General features: G+C 44.1%; 1 protein-coding gene across 2 annotated transcripts in view; it reads right to left on the reverse strand.

The window, feature by feature from the left end:
- SGCD (sarcoglycan delta) overlaps positions 1 to 14,153 on the reverse strand; it is a 349,797-nt gene that overhangs the window by 29,444 nt on the left and 306,200 nt on the right. For both annotated transcript variants that reach the window (XM_055719223.1, XM_055719224.1), the window contains one exon: positions 12,181 to 12,253. In XM_055719223.1, coding sequence (XP_055575198.1) covers positions 12,181 to 12,253 — 73 coding nt within the window. The remainder of the gene's footprint in view (positions 1 to 12,180; positions 12,254 to 14,153) is intronic.

Here is a 14,153-nt window from a genome sequence, read left to right on the forward strand (position 1 = left end):
GACATACTGCGTGAGTCAGAGAAACACTCCTAATGTGCATCTGAGCACCTTTGCCTGCAGAACTCCCATTGCATTGACACCAATTCCCCTTTGAAGTCACATCAGTCCACAAGGTATGATGCAACATCATTGAAAACGTACATGCATTTATTAGAGGTTACAGCATAAAATATGCAGGCACCTTGAAATATATGTCAGACTGTGATGGCAGGCAGAGTGACTTGAACATATGTCAGAGGTTTATGATGAACTCTAAAGTGTCTTCATTTAAGAGGCAGCATGCTTTTTTTATAGGCATCCTTTATTGCTTGATTTATTCCTTCTATCTGTAACTAACCTCTAGACTCACAGATTTAGACTCCTGGTGTGATGTTGCTTGAATGCCATGCACCTCAGAGCTCTGCAAAATGTTCTGACAAATTCATTGCTTGGTCCTCTCTCACCATTCAGAACAATGCCAGAGGATGCAGAGATTAAACGATACCCCACTGCTCAGCTGAGAACCCATAAAATCAGCCTGTTTGGTGGGTGTTTTAGAAAATTTGTTACATGCTAAGCAGGAAAGAGCAGGAAAGGACTAGGAGAGATTTAATGTCCCATTTTCCACTCCCTTTAGCAGTACTGTCCTTGATGTTTTCAGAAAGACTTTTTTTTTTTTTTTTTTTTTTTTGCAAAGAATTAGGCATGAACTGATGGTGGGGATAAGAAACTGAGCCTAAGTGAATGACAAATTACTCACATCCTGACACAATCAGTTTGATCCCATATAGCAAAACCTGAGCATTTAGGGAAGTACACAGGGCATAGATGGGCCAAGTCCCACGCTAAGGCAGCTGCCGGATCCCAGGGCTGAATTCAGGACCTGGGCTGTTTCCAGCTGCGCAGCTCATGCAGAAACAGGTACAGTGTGTTTGCAAGAAGACCTCATTAACTTGAAGCACATTATACAGAAGTGATTAAGGAACATAATGTGCCGTGTAAGGCCATCATAACCTCATGACTTCATGGGAACCTTTTTTTGAATGAAGGCAAAACGTTGCCTACAGGATTTAGCCTATTCATACTAAACACCAAAACCGCAGCGGTATTCCCGCATTACCAAAGCTTCTGTACTTCAAAAAGTACTAGAGAATTAAGCCGATGCCTGCAGTATGATATTACACCTAAAGGTGTGGATTTGGTGAGGAGCAGAATTGCACTGCCCAAATCTCCTGGCGCCGTATGGATGGGACTGGCACTTTCTACCGTGCTCCCAGCATCACTCCTTCTGCCCCAGGGGAACAAGAACTGATTACCTGGTATTGAGAGGTTCGGAGGTTTTAGATAGAAATGAACAGCAATTACGAAGGCCTGTACCCTAAAACAGTCAGAAACACAATTTCTTTAATTAGTTAGAAGTGTATAAACCAGAAAAAAGCCTGTTAAAGCCTAGTAGTTTTTAAGCCAGGGAACCCTGGCTGAAAGCCCAAGACCTTTTCACAGGTTTCTTGGTGCTTTCCAGGTGATCCTTCTGGCAGCACCCGAGTATCCAAAATGAGATTCTTCAGGTTTGTAAAAAAAAGCTTCCATCTTTAGACAGAGCTCCTCAGCTGATTCTTGTAAGATACCCTGTTTTTCTAAAGAGACTTTTATAGCAATATGAATTTATTACAAAACATTTCACATGCGCACATTTTCAATCATACCTTATGGCTCATAAGAGAGAGAATTTAATTTCGGAAACCTTAAGAAGCAATAATAATGTTTAACCTCTGGCATTGCATGAGAAGATACTGCATATTTTCTATCAAAACGAACAGCTCTAATAACCTCCCATTAATATCCATTTATATTTATTACTCCTTCATTAAAGTTAAGACACCAAATCCTTAATAAAAAAAATTAAATTGACATTTTACTTTACTTCTTTCTCTGTCTTTTAAAATGTTAATACTTAAGGAAGTGGACAGGACATGACATATTTTTATCACTGCCACGCAGTTCAGCACTAGCAGCATAAACCCTTTGTGTCTTGCTTTTTGCCCTTATTATACCAAGTATAAGTAGATTTTCCCTGAGTTCACTGGCAGGGAACATCTCCTTACAGCAGCACATCCCCTCATTATCCAGCCCTCTCAGCTGTTCTCCAGCTCACCAGGAGGCCATTTCTCCCCTGCTTTACAATCTCTTTTATGATCCTTGATGGCCCAAGTTGGGGTGGTGGTGGTGTCGGTTTACTTTCTTGCTTGATTCCCCTGTGTCTCTTTATCCCACGTCCTCAGCCAGCCTTCTCACAACCGTCCTTAATGACACGAAACCAGGCAAAGAGGGAGAGAACGTGTTTTTCTTTGCGTATCGTGAAAAGCAAGAGGTAACTCACGAACCGAGGTCAAAAGAGAATTGCAGCTGAATTTCAGCTGGCGAAACAACTGCCAGGAGGGTCCCGAGAGCCCAACACCCATTTCTGTCAGCCTAACCCAAGAAAAGCTCCTCTCCTTCTGCAGCTACTGCCCACACCCTGGGAAATTCGCTCCTCTCTGGAGAATCCAGCCGGATTTCTGAATGTGTTTTCCAGGCTTCCTTGGAGTCACTCACCTGCTTTTTGGTTATTACTCCGTTGCAATCACATTTCTGCTTCCTCGTCTCCTGCATGGCCCCAAAGCCACACAAACACTGTGGGAAACACTTGCTTATAAGTTTGGCTTCCCCTGCCCGAGGACACAACGTCCCTGTGCAGCTGAAGTAAAACACGGCGTTACTTGGCTTGCCAGCAAAGCCGTGCGTATGTATTGCGGGATGTATAGCAGCCACCTCTGCTGACGGATGAAACGGTGGCTGCCACCTTGCCTTTCAAACCAGCAATGCTCCACCTTTAATACGATACTTTCTCATGTGTGGCTTCAAAAAAATGCTGCTTTTTCAGTGAGTCGCTCCAATGCCAACTCAGCTGGGAACCAGAGCAGGGGACCACCAGCTTCAGGAGTGTCAGCGGAATCTGGGAACGAGGCAGCCAAGTCCATGGGCTCTTAGCTTTATTAAGGCAGAGAAGAGAAAGAGGAATCACCTGCCAGCTTCTGCCTGCACAAGTAGCTTCTGCATTTCCGTTTCCTTCCTTCACAGGACAAGAGCGTGCACAAGGTGCAGGATGGGTCACTGGCCATCTCCAGTCCAGCGCTGCTGAGCCTCCTCACTGCTGAGCCCAGAAAGCGCCCGGCAGCACACAGCTAATGCTCACACTAATAAGATGCTATTATCATTCTAGATGAAGTAGAGACCAGGGGAGCAACTATGGGTTGTGCAGGGGTCCCCAAAGCGGGACGCAGGCTTGACTGCGGAGTCACGTTTAGAAAGGGGTTCTCATGAGCCACACGCTGCCTCTGCATGGAGAGGCAGCGCCGAGGTCCAAACACCATTCCAGAGCAGGGAATGGCAATTCCTTTGTTATGAACTCAGCAAAGCTATTTGGTTGGAAACCATTATTATTAAAAATAGCCTCAGGTGCCACAATAACCCATGAGATAAATCCCCTACTGCAAAATACACATGAGGAGTAGAGCAGCAGCAGCCACCGCACATTTAAAAAAAAATAAAAATCAATTCAAGACATGAGGAAACGACATAGCTACTCCTGTTTGGCCTAGAGACAACAACTCTATTCCACATGAAACAAAATTCAGAATAAAGATTCTGTAGGCACAGTGAATATTTATGATTTTTCTTAGTAAGTATACAGAACACTGCTTTCAAAGAGATGCCATTATAGTTATGGATGCATTTCCCTCCTTTCCCTAATCGGGTTATGCAACAGCTATTGATTCCAGACTCCAGACTAAAGTACAATTACTGTATTTGTAAAAATGTCCTTTTCAATCACAGTGGACTTGCATAGCTCCAAGCACCTCACTCACACTAAATAATAAGTATTATTGCCTTGATACAGCCAAACCCTCCGGCATCAGCAGAACGCCAGTAGGAAACAAAACCCTGAGGAACTCCTCACTGGGGCAGCAAAGCGTCTGAACTGTCCTTCCCTATTCTGCACGAGGTTAACGAGAAGTCCATGTTAAACGCTTGGTTTTAAGGAAGCTGGTTTGGAAGTGCTGCTCTGCCGCAGGCGAAACCCCGGCTGCGGTTCCCGTGCTGGGCTCTGCACAGGTCCTTTCTTAAAAGCAGGTACCAAGTGCTGAGTAAGGCAAAGATTATTTTGCCTGCTTTGCTCTTCAGTTTGGGTTTTAGAAATGTGAGATACACAGCTGGAGAGAAGTATAAAGGGATAGAGAGAAATATTCAAGAAAACAGTGTATTTTTCTACCCAAAAGCAAACACGGTGCTCAGTGGATTACATTCCTCTCATTTCTTTAAGATAAGAACAGTGTTCAAAGGAAAATCTTCTCTTCTCAAAATTCAGTCATTCTGAAGATGATTACATCCTAAATATCACAGTATTTGCAAAGGATTGGGATAACAGTGATAGGTGGGTAAGGTGCTTTCCTTGCCCCCTTTCTATTTACTTCTGTATTTCGGGCTCAATATCCTTGGTACAAATAGCTCTATCTCAAGTAGAAATGTTACAATAAAACAATACTTTCTGAGTCTCTCTCAGAGCATTACAAACGCTGAATCCCAGATCCGCCCACCAACCGATCCATGATGCAGCATCTCCCAGCTGCCCTACGTAACAGCAGCACCAGCCAGACGCCGCTGCATGGCAAACGTGTTGCCCAACTCGCACTGAAACAAATGCTGGTTTGCCTGCCCCTCTCTCTGGGTAGCTGTCTAATGATTGCTTTTAGGATGCTTATGGCTGCACTTAGTCAATAACCTGCAGATCCTGCTACGGTTGACACCCCAAAAGTGGTCCTTAATGCCTCTAAACCAGGTATTCCTCCCAGGGCACAACCAGTGAGGTATGTGCCTCCAGAACATGGTAGCTCTCCTTAATCATTATCAAAATCATTATCAAAATCTAAATGAAAGGCAACATTTTCTATAAACATCTGCACTCTAGAGGCTAAAGGGTATTTTCATCATTTTCTCTAAGAGCTTACAAAAAATACCACCTCAGGGAGCAGACTAACCTACCAGACAGATACATCATGTTGTGTCACCACATCCTTTCAGTCAGTGCATAGTCAATATTCTGTATTATATGAATAACTAATTAGTTTTGCAACTTGTTTCCACAGATGTCATTGCAAAATCTATCTGAGGAATGTCATCTGCACTTGAGAGAAGGACAAGCATTGTAATTAAGTATTAAGCCATTTCACCAGTGTGAGTCTGCCATGGAGTGTGAAATGGCTATAACTCACATTTTTAAGACCTCGCATTTATTAGCATCTATTTCCTACTCAAGGTTAGCGGCGGGCTGCACAGAGAGTTAAAAAAAGCCAAAAAGCTCACAATTTTGTTACTCAAATGGATACAGATGCATGTCTGACGGTACCGATTGGTCACACCGATAGGGTTTCTCCCAAGTCCCAGAGGACTTCTGCCTCAAACACCTTTGTGAACAGCACTCGAAGGTTAGATGAATGCTCCGATTACGGAGCAAGCAACATTCTGCTGTTGAAAGCTAATGACAACCCTGGCGCGATGCACCTAGGCAGGATACAGATCTTGTATCGAAGATAATGCAATCTGAGATAACAGTCAGGATTGACCGATTAATATCTCCCAGAAAAAAGCTTTGTTTGCATTAGGGAACCCCTACAGAATAAATGCAGAAAGAGAATAATAAACCAGGCTGTTGTATTTTATTCAGGGCCCAGGAAAAGTTAAAGTGGTCCCTGTCTGGAGCCATTGCTCCAGCTGCAATTAGGCGCTTAATTATATACAGAAGAAGAGGAGCCTTGTGTATCATCCCGCCAACCACAAATGAGAGGGATACTTCCACTGCGCTCTATCCCATAAGCTGTGACATTTGGCAGTGATCTCCTTTAGAGATCTGCCCATGACTCCCTTATTCCCACTCCTGTTTCCACATGGAGGCCACGCCGCTCTGGTGGAACAAGCACCGCTCCGGCACCCACGGGTCCCCGCAGCACAGGGGACACAAGCACACCCGGGGAGAGCCCCGTGCCCCACGGCAGGCTGCTCCACCACCAGTTCTGACTGCTCCACCACCAGTTCTGACTGCTCCCACCACCAGTTCTGACTGCTCCCACCACCAGTTCTGACTGCTCCACCACCAGTTCTGACTGCTCCACCACCAGTTCTGACTGCTTCCACCACCAGTTCTGACTGCTCCACCACCAGTTCTGACTGCTCCACCACCAGTTCCGACTGCTCTGCCTGTTTCCTCTGGCTTGAACCAATCTCAGTTTTTATTTCAGCAATACACTGTGTTCAGAACACCTTCATGCCAAGGTCCCCTTCCTGCCAAGCCTGCTTTCACCATCCATTAGCTCTCTTTGAAGAGGCTCTGCCTGTCGATGGACAGACGCTGTTAGCAGCACTGTGAATGGGGCAGGGCCATGATTTATCCAGCCGGGATAAATCAGCACCCTGCCATCTCCCAGGCCTGTGCCTCCTGAGCATCTCATCCAAATCTGGGCTTCACCTGCTAAAAACAGTTAAGGAAAGGACACTAAGAGCTAGATCCTGCCTTTCTGGTGCTGGGTGTGAAAGAGATGAAGGCCATTAAGAGAAGATCTGCTGGGTAACGAAAGGGAACAGCAACCCCCTCTCCCCCTTTTTGCAATAGAAGTATTTTAAGAGATGGAAAGCCCCAGCAATCAACTGCCTCCTTAACTCCAAGCCTTAAATCCAACGGGATAAATAGATCTTAATACACTGCCCAAAAGAAGCCTATGGAAAGACCACCTTTGATGTGGGAGGGCTGGGGCTTGTCTTCTGTAATAGAGGCAATTAACAGGCAGCAGCTTTGAAGGGATGTCAACAGGAGGGAAGGCTACAGCAGAGTGGCTGTGGCTGTGAAATCACCCTGAATTCTGCTCCCAGAAAGCTTCCCCCAACAGCAAGCATTTCAGGAAGCCTTAGCTGTCACAGGGAAATTGTTAGAGCAGACGTGGTCTCCTAGGTTAGAAAATGGAGAGTGACGAGGACCTCTGCCATTTTAAAGAAACTCATCAAAGTCCACTTAAATTAGCTGTAATTTAGAAACCAGGAACCTGTGTCCTTCCATTTCAGTCGTACACTAATAGGTATGTGTTGACTTTAGTGGAGATGGTCATACAAAACCATATGAAAATAGTTATATTTGTTACTATGCAGAAAGTAAAGCTCATCCCAAGGCAAAAGTCTGTTGTCTTTTAAACTGGTAGGACTAGTGAAATTATTTGGATTGCACTGGTATAACAGAGAAATAATTTCATCCTTTCTGGTAAATCAATCAGAAAATGACACCAGCTAGATACGGGGCTACACTGGCCATTTTCCCCTTGCTGACACCTCACAGGGATCCCAAAGCGTTTGCTGTAGAATGAACAGTGGTTCAGTATCACACACTAGTCTTTACAAATTATTTCCATTTCTTACCAATTACTTCCTCTTTCATACCATTCATTTTTTTGCATTTCATCTATTTTTTTGTTCCCTTAATCTTTATTAATGTAATGGGGTTTAGACAGAAACATTATTTGTGTTTGTACTTACTGAAAATGTCTCTGCTGCCTTGTGAAACACAGCTGAGAGAAACCTTAATTTGATAAGAATTATTGTTTTGCAAAATGAGTATTGTTACATTAGCTGAGCACTGTATTTAAATTGCTTTTTGTTACAATAGGTCTCACTTGGACTATTTGGATAGTTCAGTACCGTACACGGTAAGGTAAAATTGCACTAATAAAATCAAGCTGCTAGTACATTTCATCTGCCATTTGGTACTTTCAGTGCTTCATAATTAACTTTGGTCAAAAATTACCCCTTCAAGCCCAAGGGATTAATTCTCCCTTAACTATATTTGTGCAGTACAGGAAAAACAGTCATCCCTTGGTTTCCTGGCCTTGGATGAGCGGTTTACTGCATTTTTAACCCACAATAATTGTGGATGAATTCCAGGTGTGTGCTTGCCCCTTGCGGAGTGAATTTCATGCTGTCTGATTTCTTTTTATTTAACTCTGGGGACAGAAATGCCCTAAACCAGGTTTCCATGCTCTGGGTGCCCCTGCCCAGGATGCCCTGGACACCGGGGAGGTACTTGCGTAGCTCTGAGCCTCAGGACCAGGATGGATGCTCTAACACGGCACCCCTCCGGCGTACACCCTCCCAGCTCCCAGCACTTAGCAGCTGAACAATATCCTCCTGGTATTTTTTCTTATATTGGGATCACCCACTTTTTAATTCCCTCCCCTCTAACTATTTCCCTTTTCCCTTGCTCATTGCTTAGGCTAGACTTTATCCCTCACCTCGGAAGAGTGCTGATCTTGTGTTTGTCGGACAACTTCTGTTAGCCTCCTTGGCGTGTATTTGCCTTTTGAAAGAAGATAAATAGAGAAAGGCAGGTGATTCCTGCCAGTGTCAAGGAGAGGCTCTCGAGACAGGCTATTGACAAGCTACTTGGGTGCTACTAAAATAATCCCAGTGAGAAAAGGTCATCCTGAATTCAACTTATCTACACAGGCAATCACATTATCATATGTCAAAGACACTGACTTGCAACAAACAGAGCCAATGCAGATGAGTATAAATATTTCAAAGTCCAAACAAATCTCCCAAGCTCTCCTCCCAAACTTTTTTTTGGGATGATACTGAATGGCAATATTAAATGTTCCAAGAATTTGAAAATAATTTGAATTTGTTTGCTTCCCTTTTTACTGTTTTTGACCAGTTTAGAACCCAGTGAACAACTACCAAAACTTTCAGGAGTCTAAAAGTACTTTACATAAGTAAAACCATGGAAATGTTTACAGAAGCACACCAAATAGTCTTTCAATCATTGCTAGTTCTTAGGTCATTATTAAAGAATATTCTAGATCCCAAATAGGAAACATGAACCATTAACAACAGCCTGCACTAAACATAAACAAGACATTTAGGAGCTCTGGCATTCCTAGTACAATTGGTACTGAGTAGGATTGTTTTAGGATACGTGAGTCCGCAGCACGGGAGAGCACCTCCTGAGAAGACTCAGCAGCAAAGTCCAGACCTGGCTTAAAGAAGCACCAAACCAGTTCTCGCTGCCTTGTGATGGGCTTAGCACGCAAGGAGAAAGCTGTGGCCACATTGCCACCTGAATTTTCCCCATCTAAATCACTGCAGACAGAAGTGTTTTAAAAAGGGCACTCTGAAAAGAGGGCCACGCTTTTCTGTGACCACCTTGTAGAGCAGCCGGTTAATAATAAATGCATTAGGCTACATGAACTGAGGACCATTCGTCAGCTAAACGGGGACAGAAAGTCTGTTGAGAATGTGCGTGCTGTCGCTTGGAGCGTGTCAGTCTTTGTGACACATCGGCATGACTGAAGGCCTTTGGGAGATGGGAGGAAAAGCAAGCAAGAAAGAGAGATGATTGGCATGATAGCGCTGCTGCCTGCCTTGCGGGGGAAATCGGTCTGTCTGCTAAGGAGAGGAGGAAGGGAAAGAAGACATCAGATGGTCTGACTCCCAGTGGTGACAGGAGCAGTTGGACTCCTCTCTTTCTGACAGTGACAGCCACTGTCACCTTATTTTGAAGTGTCCTAATGAAAAAGCGGGAGTCAGTACGGTACTGAAAAGAGCAAACTAATGGTACCCATTTGGTCTAGAAAGGGTGATGGAGGTCGGTAGTGGCTGGCGACAGCCTACAGGAGCTGAATGTGCACTTTCCCACCCCGAGAACTTCAGCCAAAGGAGGAAAGAAAGTCTGCACTATTTATTATAGAAAAAGGTCTTTCAGAATCACGCCAGCTACTGAGTGCGTGTGTACAGCGCTGCTTCCCTAGCACTGCACGGCAGCTTGGGACCCACAGGCTGACACCTCATTCAGCCCCATTTCACTGCAGAATCCTTTTGAATAGGCCAAAAGGACACCTTACAAACATACTCTGCTATCAAAATAGGATGGTACCAAAAAATGTCCCCCCAGAGTAAGATTATTTTATCTATTAACTCTGTACTGCACCCAAAAGGCACCATTTTACCTAAGAAGCAGCCAGTGCTCCAACACGTGGAGAGAGAGATGGATGGTTCTTGGTTTGGGGAGGAAAAAGAGCATTTGCTCTTGGGAAACCTTGCTTTCTCTACACAGTGCTACCATTGCTTCTCTTCTTCTCAGGGCGATGGAAAAAACCATTTATTTTTGCCAAGATAAAATTTTCAGAAGCACACAAAATGTTTTGGGACCCCACGGGACTTTTTTTTTTTCCAAGGTAAATCCTATTGAGTGATTTCCCCTTAAGAAAAAAAAAAAAGAATAAAACCCCACCAGATTTTTACAGGATTTTTTTCCACCCAGTCCACTAATTTGAAAGGAAGTCAGTTATCTAACAGCCCTCTACATAAAACAAGTGAAATAACAACATGAATTTAAAGCAGATCAAACATACTGAACCAACCCCTTGCATGGATATTGCCATTAACTCATTTCAATTTCATTTAGCTTAATTCTCTTCAGAACAGACGCATACTCAATCAGATTAAGGCCATTTTAATTCACATTTGTCCCCTCTAATATGACAACCTACACTTATTTGGATTAAATTCCCTTCCCATGTTTAGAAAAGTCCTAAGTAACCACACACACGGACCTACGTCTTGCATCTCTTTTGCGCTGCTGAAAATGGGACCTGGTTTTGTAAGTTACTTAGATGCTATTGGATATTTTAACCATTATCTTGCCTTTTTTTGTTTCTTCCCTCCCTCCCCCTCAAAAAAAGAAAAAAAGTCAGTAAATATGGGCTGTGTCAGAAAGCCTGTGTCACCTGAACCTCACCTACAAACCCACCCACCCGCTGCTTCATTTGCCTGGAGAAACAGAGGGTACCTGTGCTGCGCATCACTGCTCCCTGCCCTCCTGGGGCTTCTCCCACCACTGCAGACCCCAGTGCTGCCCTGGCAGCTGCATGTCAGGCTGAGCAAAGACCCTCTTTGTTTAAAGGACGTATACCGAGGTTGGGAAAACCGTAAGGCAGGGTTAAAGTCACTGCATGGAGGAAGAGAACAGGCTTCTATAACAAACTGAATCAGACCACCACTGCACTGGTTGCCTGACATACGGTCCCCGGAGTGCAAAATGGGAACAATTAAGAGTGTTTACAGAGAGAAACAGAAAGATCTAGACAGACCCAAGGGAAGGTAGCCAGGATATTCTTTATCTTCCACGGTGATCTAGCTGGGCTATAACTATCCCCCGTATCAGAGTACAGAGAGTTAATGAGAGGTCCTCTCCCATCTTGGTGCACCTGCAGTAAATTTGCAGCGCTCCTGCACAGCTTCAGCTGCCTGAAGATTGCTTCAGCCCCAGCAGTTTCCAGGAATGGAAAGTCTGCAACCCAAGACCTAAGGACAAGATGTCCTTCTGGAGATTTTTTCCCAGCTTTTTTTCTCACTCTCTCTTTTCCTAAGGACCAACAATTAAAGCACTGATGGCAAACCCCTTCAGCGTTCTTGGTCAGAAGATATCAGAACATTCAGTCAATAATTTATTAGGCCACATGATAAGGCTCTTTTCAGAGACTACTCATCCAAATTAACCTGTAGCGGCACACTTTTTTTTTTTTAAAATAAATATAATGCCCAGCATTAGCTTGAGGGCAAAGCTGGTTCTCAGGAGCTGTGCTGTTTATACCCTCCTGATGTACTGCTGTCAGTAAGCAGCATCTCTGCGCCTGTCAGCAGCTACATGCACACGCAGCTAGACCCTGTTGTAGGTCAGGGCGGGTTTGCATTTCTGCAAGACAGGTAATGCTGGAGAGCATTATCCTTTTGCCTGCTGCTACTCCCTGTGATTCAGCACAGACTTCAGTATCTCCCTGCACAATCAGGAAAATATTTCTTTTTTTTTTTTTTCAAATGCTAAGCCCAGGGTACACAGAGCATGTTACAGAGGAGAAACGATGCTCTCATTACCCATGATTGCCTTTAGCTTGGTCATATTATATGTAAACACGGCAGTCCCTTCTCTTCCAAGGCATCCTCTTGGTGATGCCTTCCGAAGTGAATCCCCAAGCTTTTATGCAAAAGCAAAACTGATGCCCAGCAGCACACACAAATCCGACAAGGCTCCACTGAGTTACCGTTAAACCATATTCCAAAGTTTACCTTAGTTCCTTGAAGGGGTCTGCCCTGACATTGGGAGTTTCTATAGATTTAGGGAACACTGTGCCTTCTGCTCCTGAAATCACAAAACAAAACAGAAGACAAATTGTAAACATTATAAGCTGTTATCAGGGGAGTGATTGTCAAATCATACCTAGGTGCAATTTAACCCATTGCCTGACTCCATTTCTTTCTTGCACACATCCCTTCTGTCCCCAGGAAAAGCCAGACCTTGATCATCTGAAATCGGTTGCTTTGATTACAACTGGGATTTGCCTGTAAATGGCACTTCTGGCTGTAAAAACAGCTGCTTGCACCCTGACTGTGGGAACCTTGTCGACCCAACTGATGCAGGGAGCTTAGAAAAGATACGCTATGTCCCTCAGTAATGAACCTGGATGCATGTCATGGCGCTTTTTTTTTTTCTTTTTCTTTTTTTTTTTTTTTTTTTCTTCTGGGCTCTGAGAGATACTCAAAGGAGAAACCCAAATTTTGGCTCGACCACTGCAAACGTCTTGCTGGTCAGGCTGTGCTCCCACCTGGGGAAAAGGAGGGAGGTGTCCACCAGATGAAATGCAGCACAAGCAGGCAGCAGACCCTGCCCTAGTCCCAGACCAGCCACCAGTTTGAGGTGTGACCCAGAAGTCATTTAACTTCTGCTCATTTTCCCCTGCTCTTAGAGATGGTGGGGAAGGCAGCACCATCCCCATTTGGTGACTGTTTTCAGATCGCCAGCTGTAAACTGCTAGGTAATACAAACAGCCTTCCTAAGTTTCAGGCCACCGCAGTCCTCTTCTGTGGCCACCTGCACAGCCCAGGCTGGGCCACTTCACCCGGCCATCCCTGCACTATTTGGTCCATATTTATGCCTGAGCCACACTGTGTCTCTCTAGAAGACGTGCTCTCCCCATATCACTGTTTCAAGCCAAAGGCAGCCTGTGCCATCCTCTGGTAAGCCTTTCCAGTATTTATTCTAATTAAAAAATCTTAATCTAATCTGAATTGGTCTCACTTCAGCTTTCAGCCACTAAATCTTCTCGTGTCCTCACGTGTCAGCCAATTTGCCCTGCATGAGCAGACTCTCCACCTTCTGCAGATAGTTACCAGCAGTGATCCAACGACCTCAACCTTTTCTGATTCTCTGAATAGCTCAGGCTTTCTGAATCATTCACTGTGAAGCAGATTTTCTGGATTTCTCATTGCTCTTTTCTGAACCCATTCCACTTTTAAAATACCCTGTTGGGACACAGGTGTCCCCAAGTGCTGTCACTGGCGCTCTATGCTGCAGAACATCATATTCTCGCTCCCATTGAAATTTCCAATTAAAACACAGTTAAGAACGACACTAACTGCCTTACACACAGCAGAGCACTCAAAATTAACGTTCATGTTCTCTAATATATAGCTGCCTACCCAGTGAGCAAGTATGACCTCTATTCTTAAATTTAGACATGTGGTCTTGCGTTCAGATACCCTGTGAATGATTAGTCATTCATTACCTGTAGTCATCACAGCAATTTCAGTGCCAGCATGCAAACAGCACCAGTGGCAGTTTTTTATTTCCTTTGGTTTTTCTTTTATACTGCTATTGGTGCAAACTACAGATCCTGATGACACCTTTCACATATTCTGTTTGAGATCTCTCTTAACACGTGCTATTATAATTGTTATCTCTGTGCAGTCTGGAAGTCACCACTACAGAATAAGAAAAGCTTCTGAGATGATGTAAAACATGTTAATGCAACATCCTTCTGTAACTTCTGCTACAACTGAGAAACACCTGTGGCTTCAATAAGACTGCACTTTCTTTGCACTGAAATAAATTAACCAAGCCATCCCACTGTGTTAAAGAAAAAAATCAGAATGAAAACAAGCGCTCTAACCTTTGTCAAAAAACGCACCTCCTTTTTAACCTAGAGAAAAACAAAGTAATCTCAAAGATGATAAAAGCAGTCTAAAGTTTGAGGGCTTATACT

Source organism: Falco cherrug, chromosome 8 (assembly GCF_023634085.1).
Source record: "Falco cherrug isolate bFalChe1 chromosome 8, bFalChe1.pri, whole genome shotgun sequence".
In the NCBI taxonomy this organism is placed as follows: domain Eukaryota; kingdom Metazoa; phylum Chordata; class Aves; order Falconiformes; family Falconidae; genus Falco; species Falco cherrug.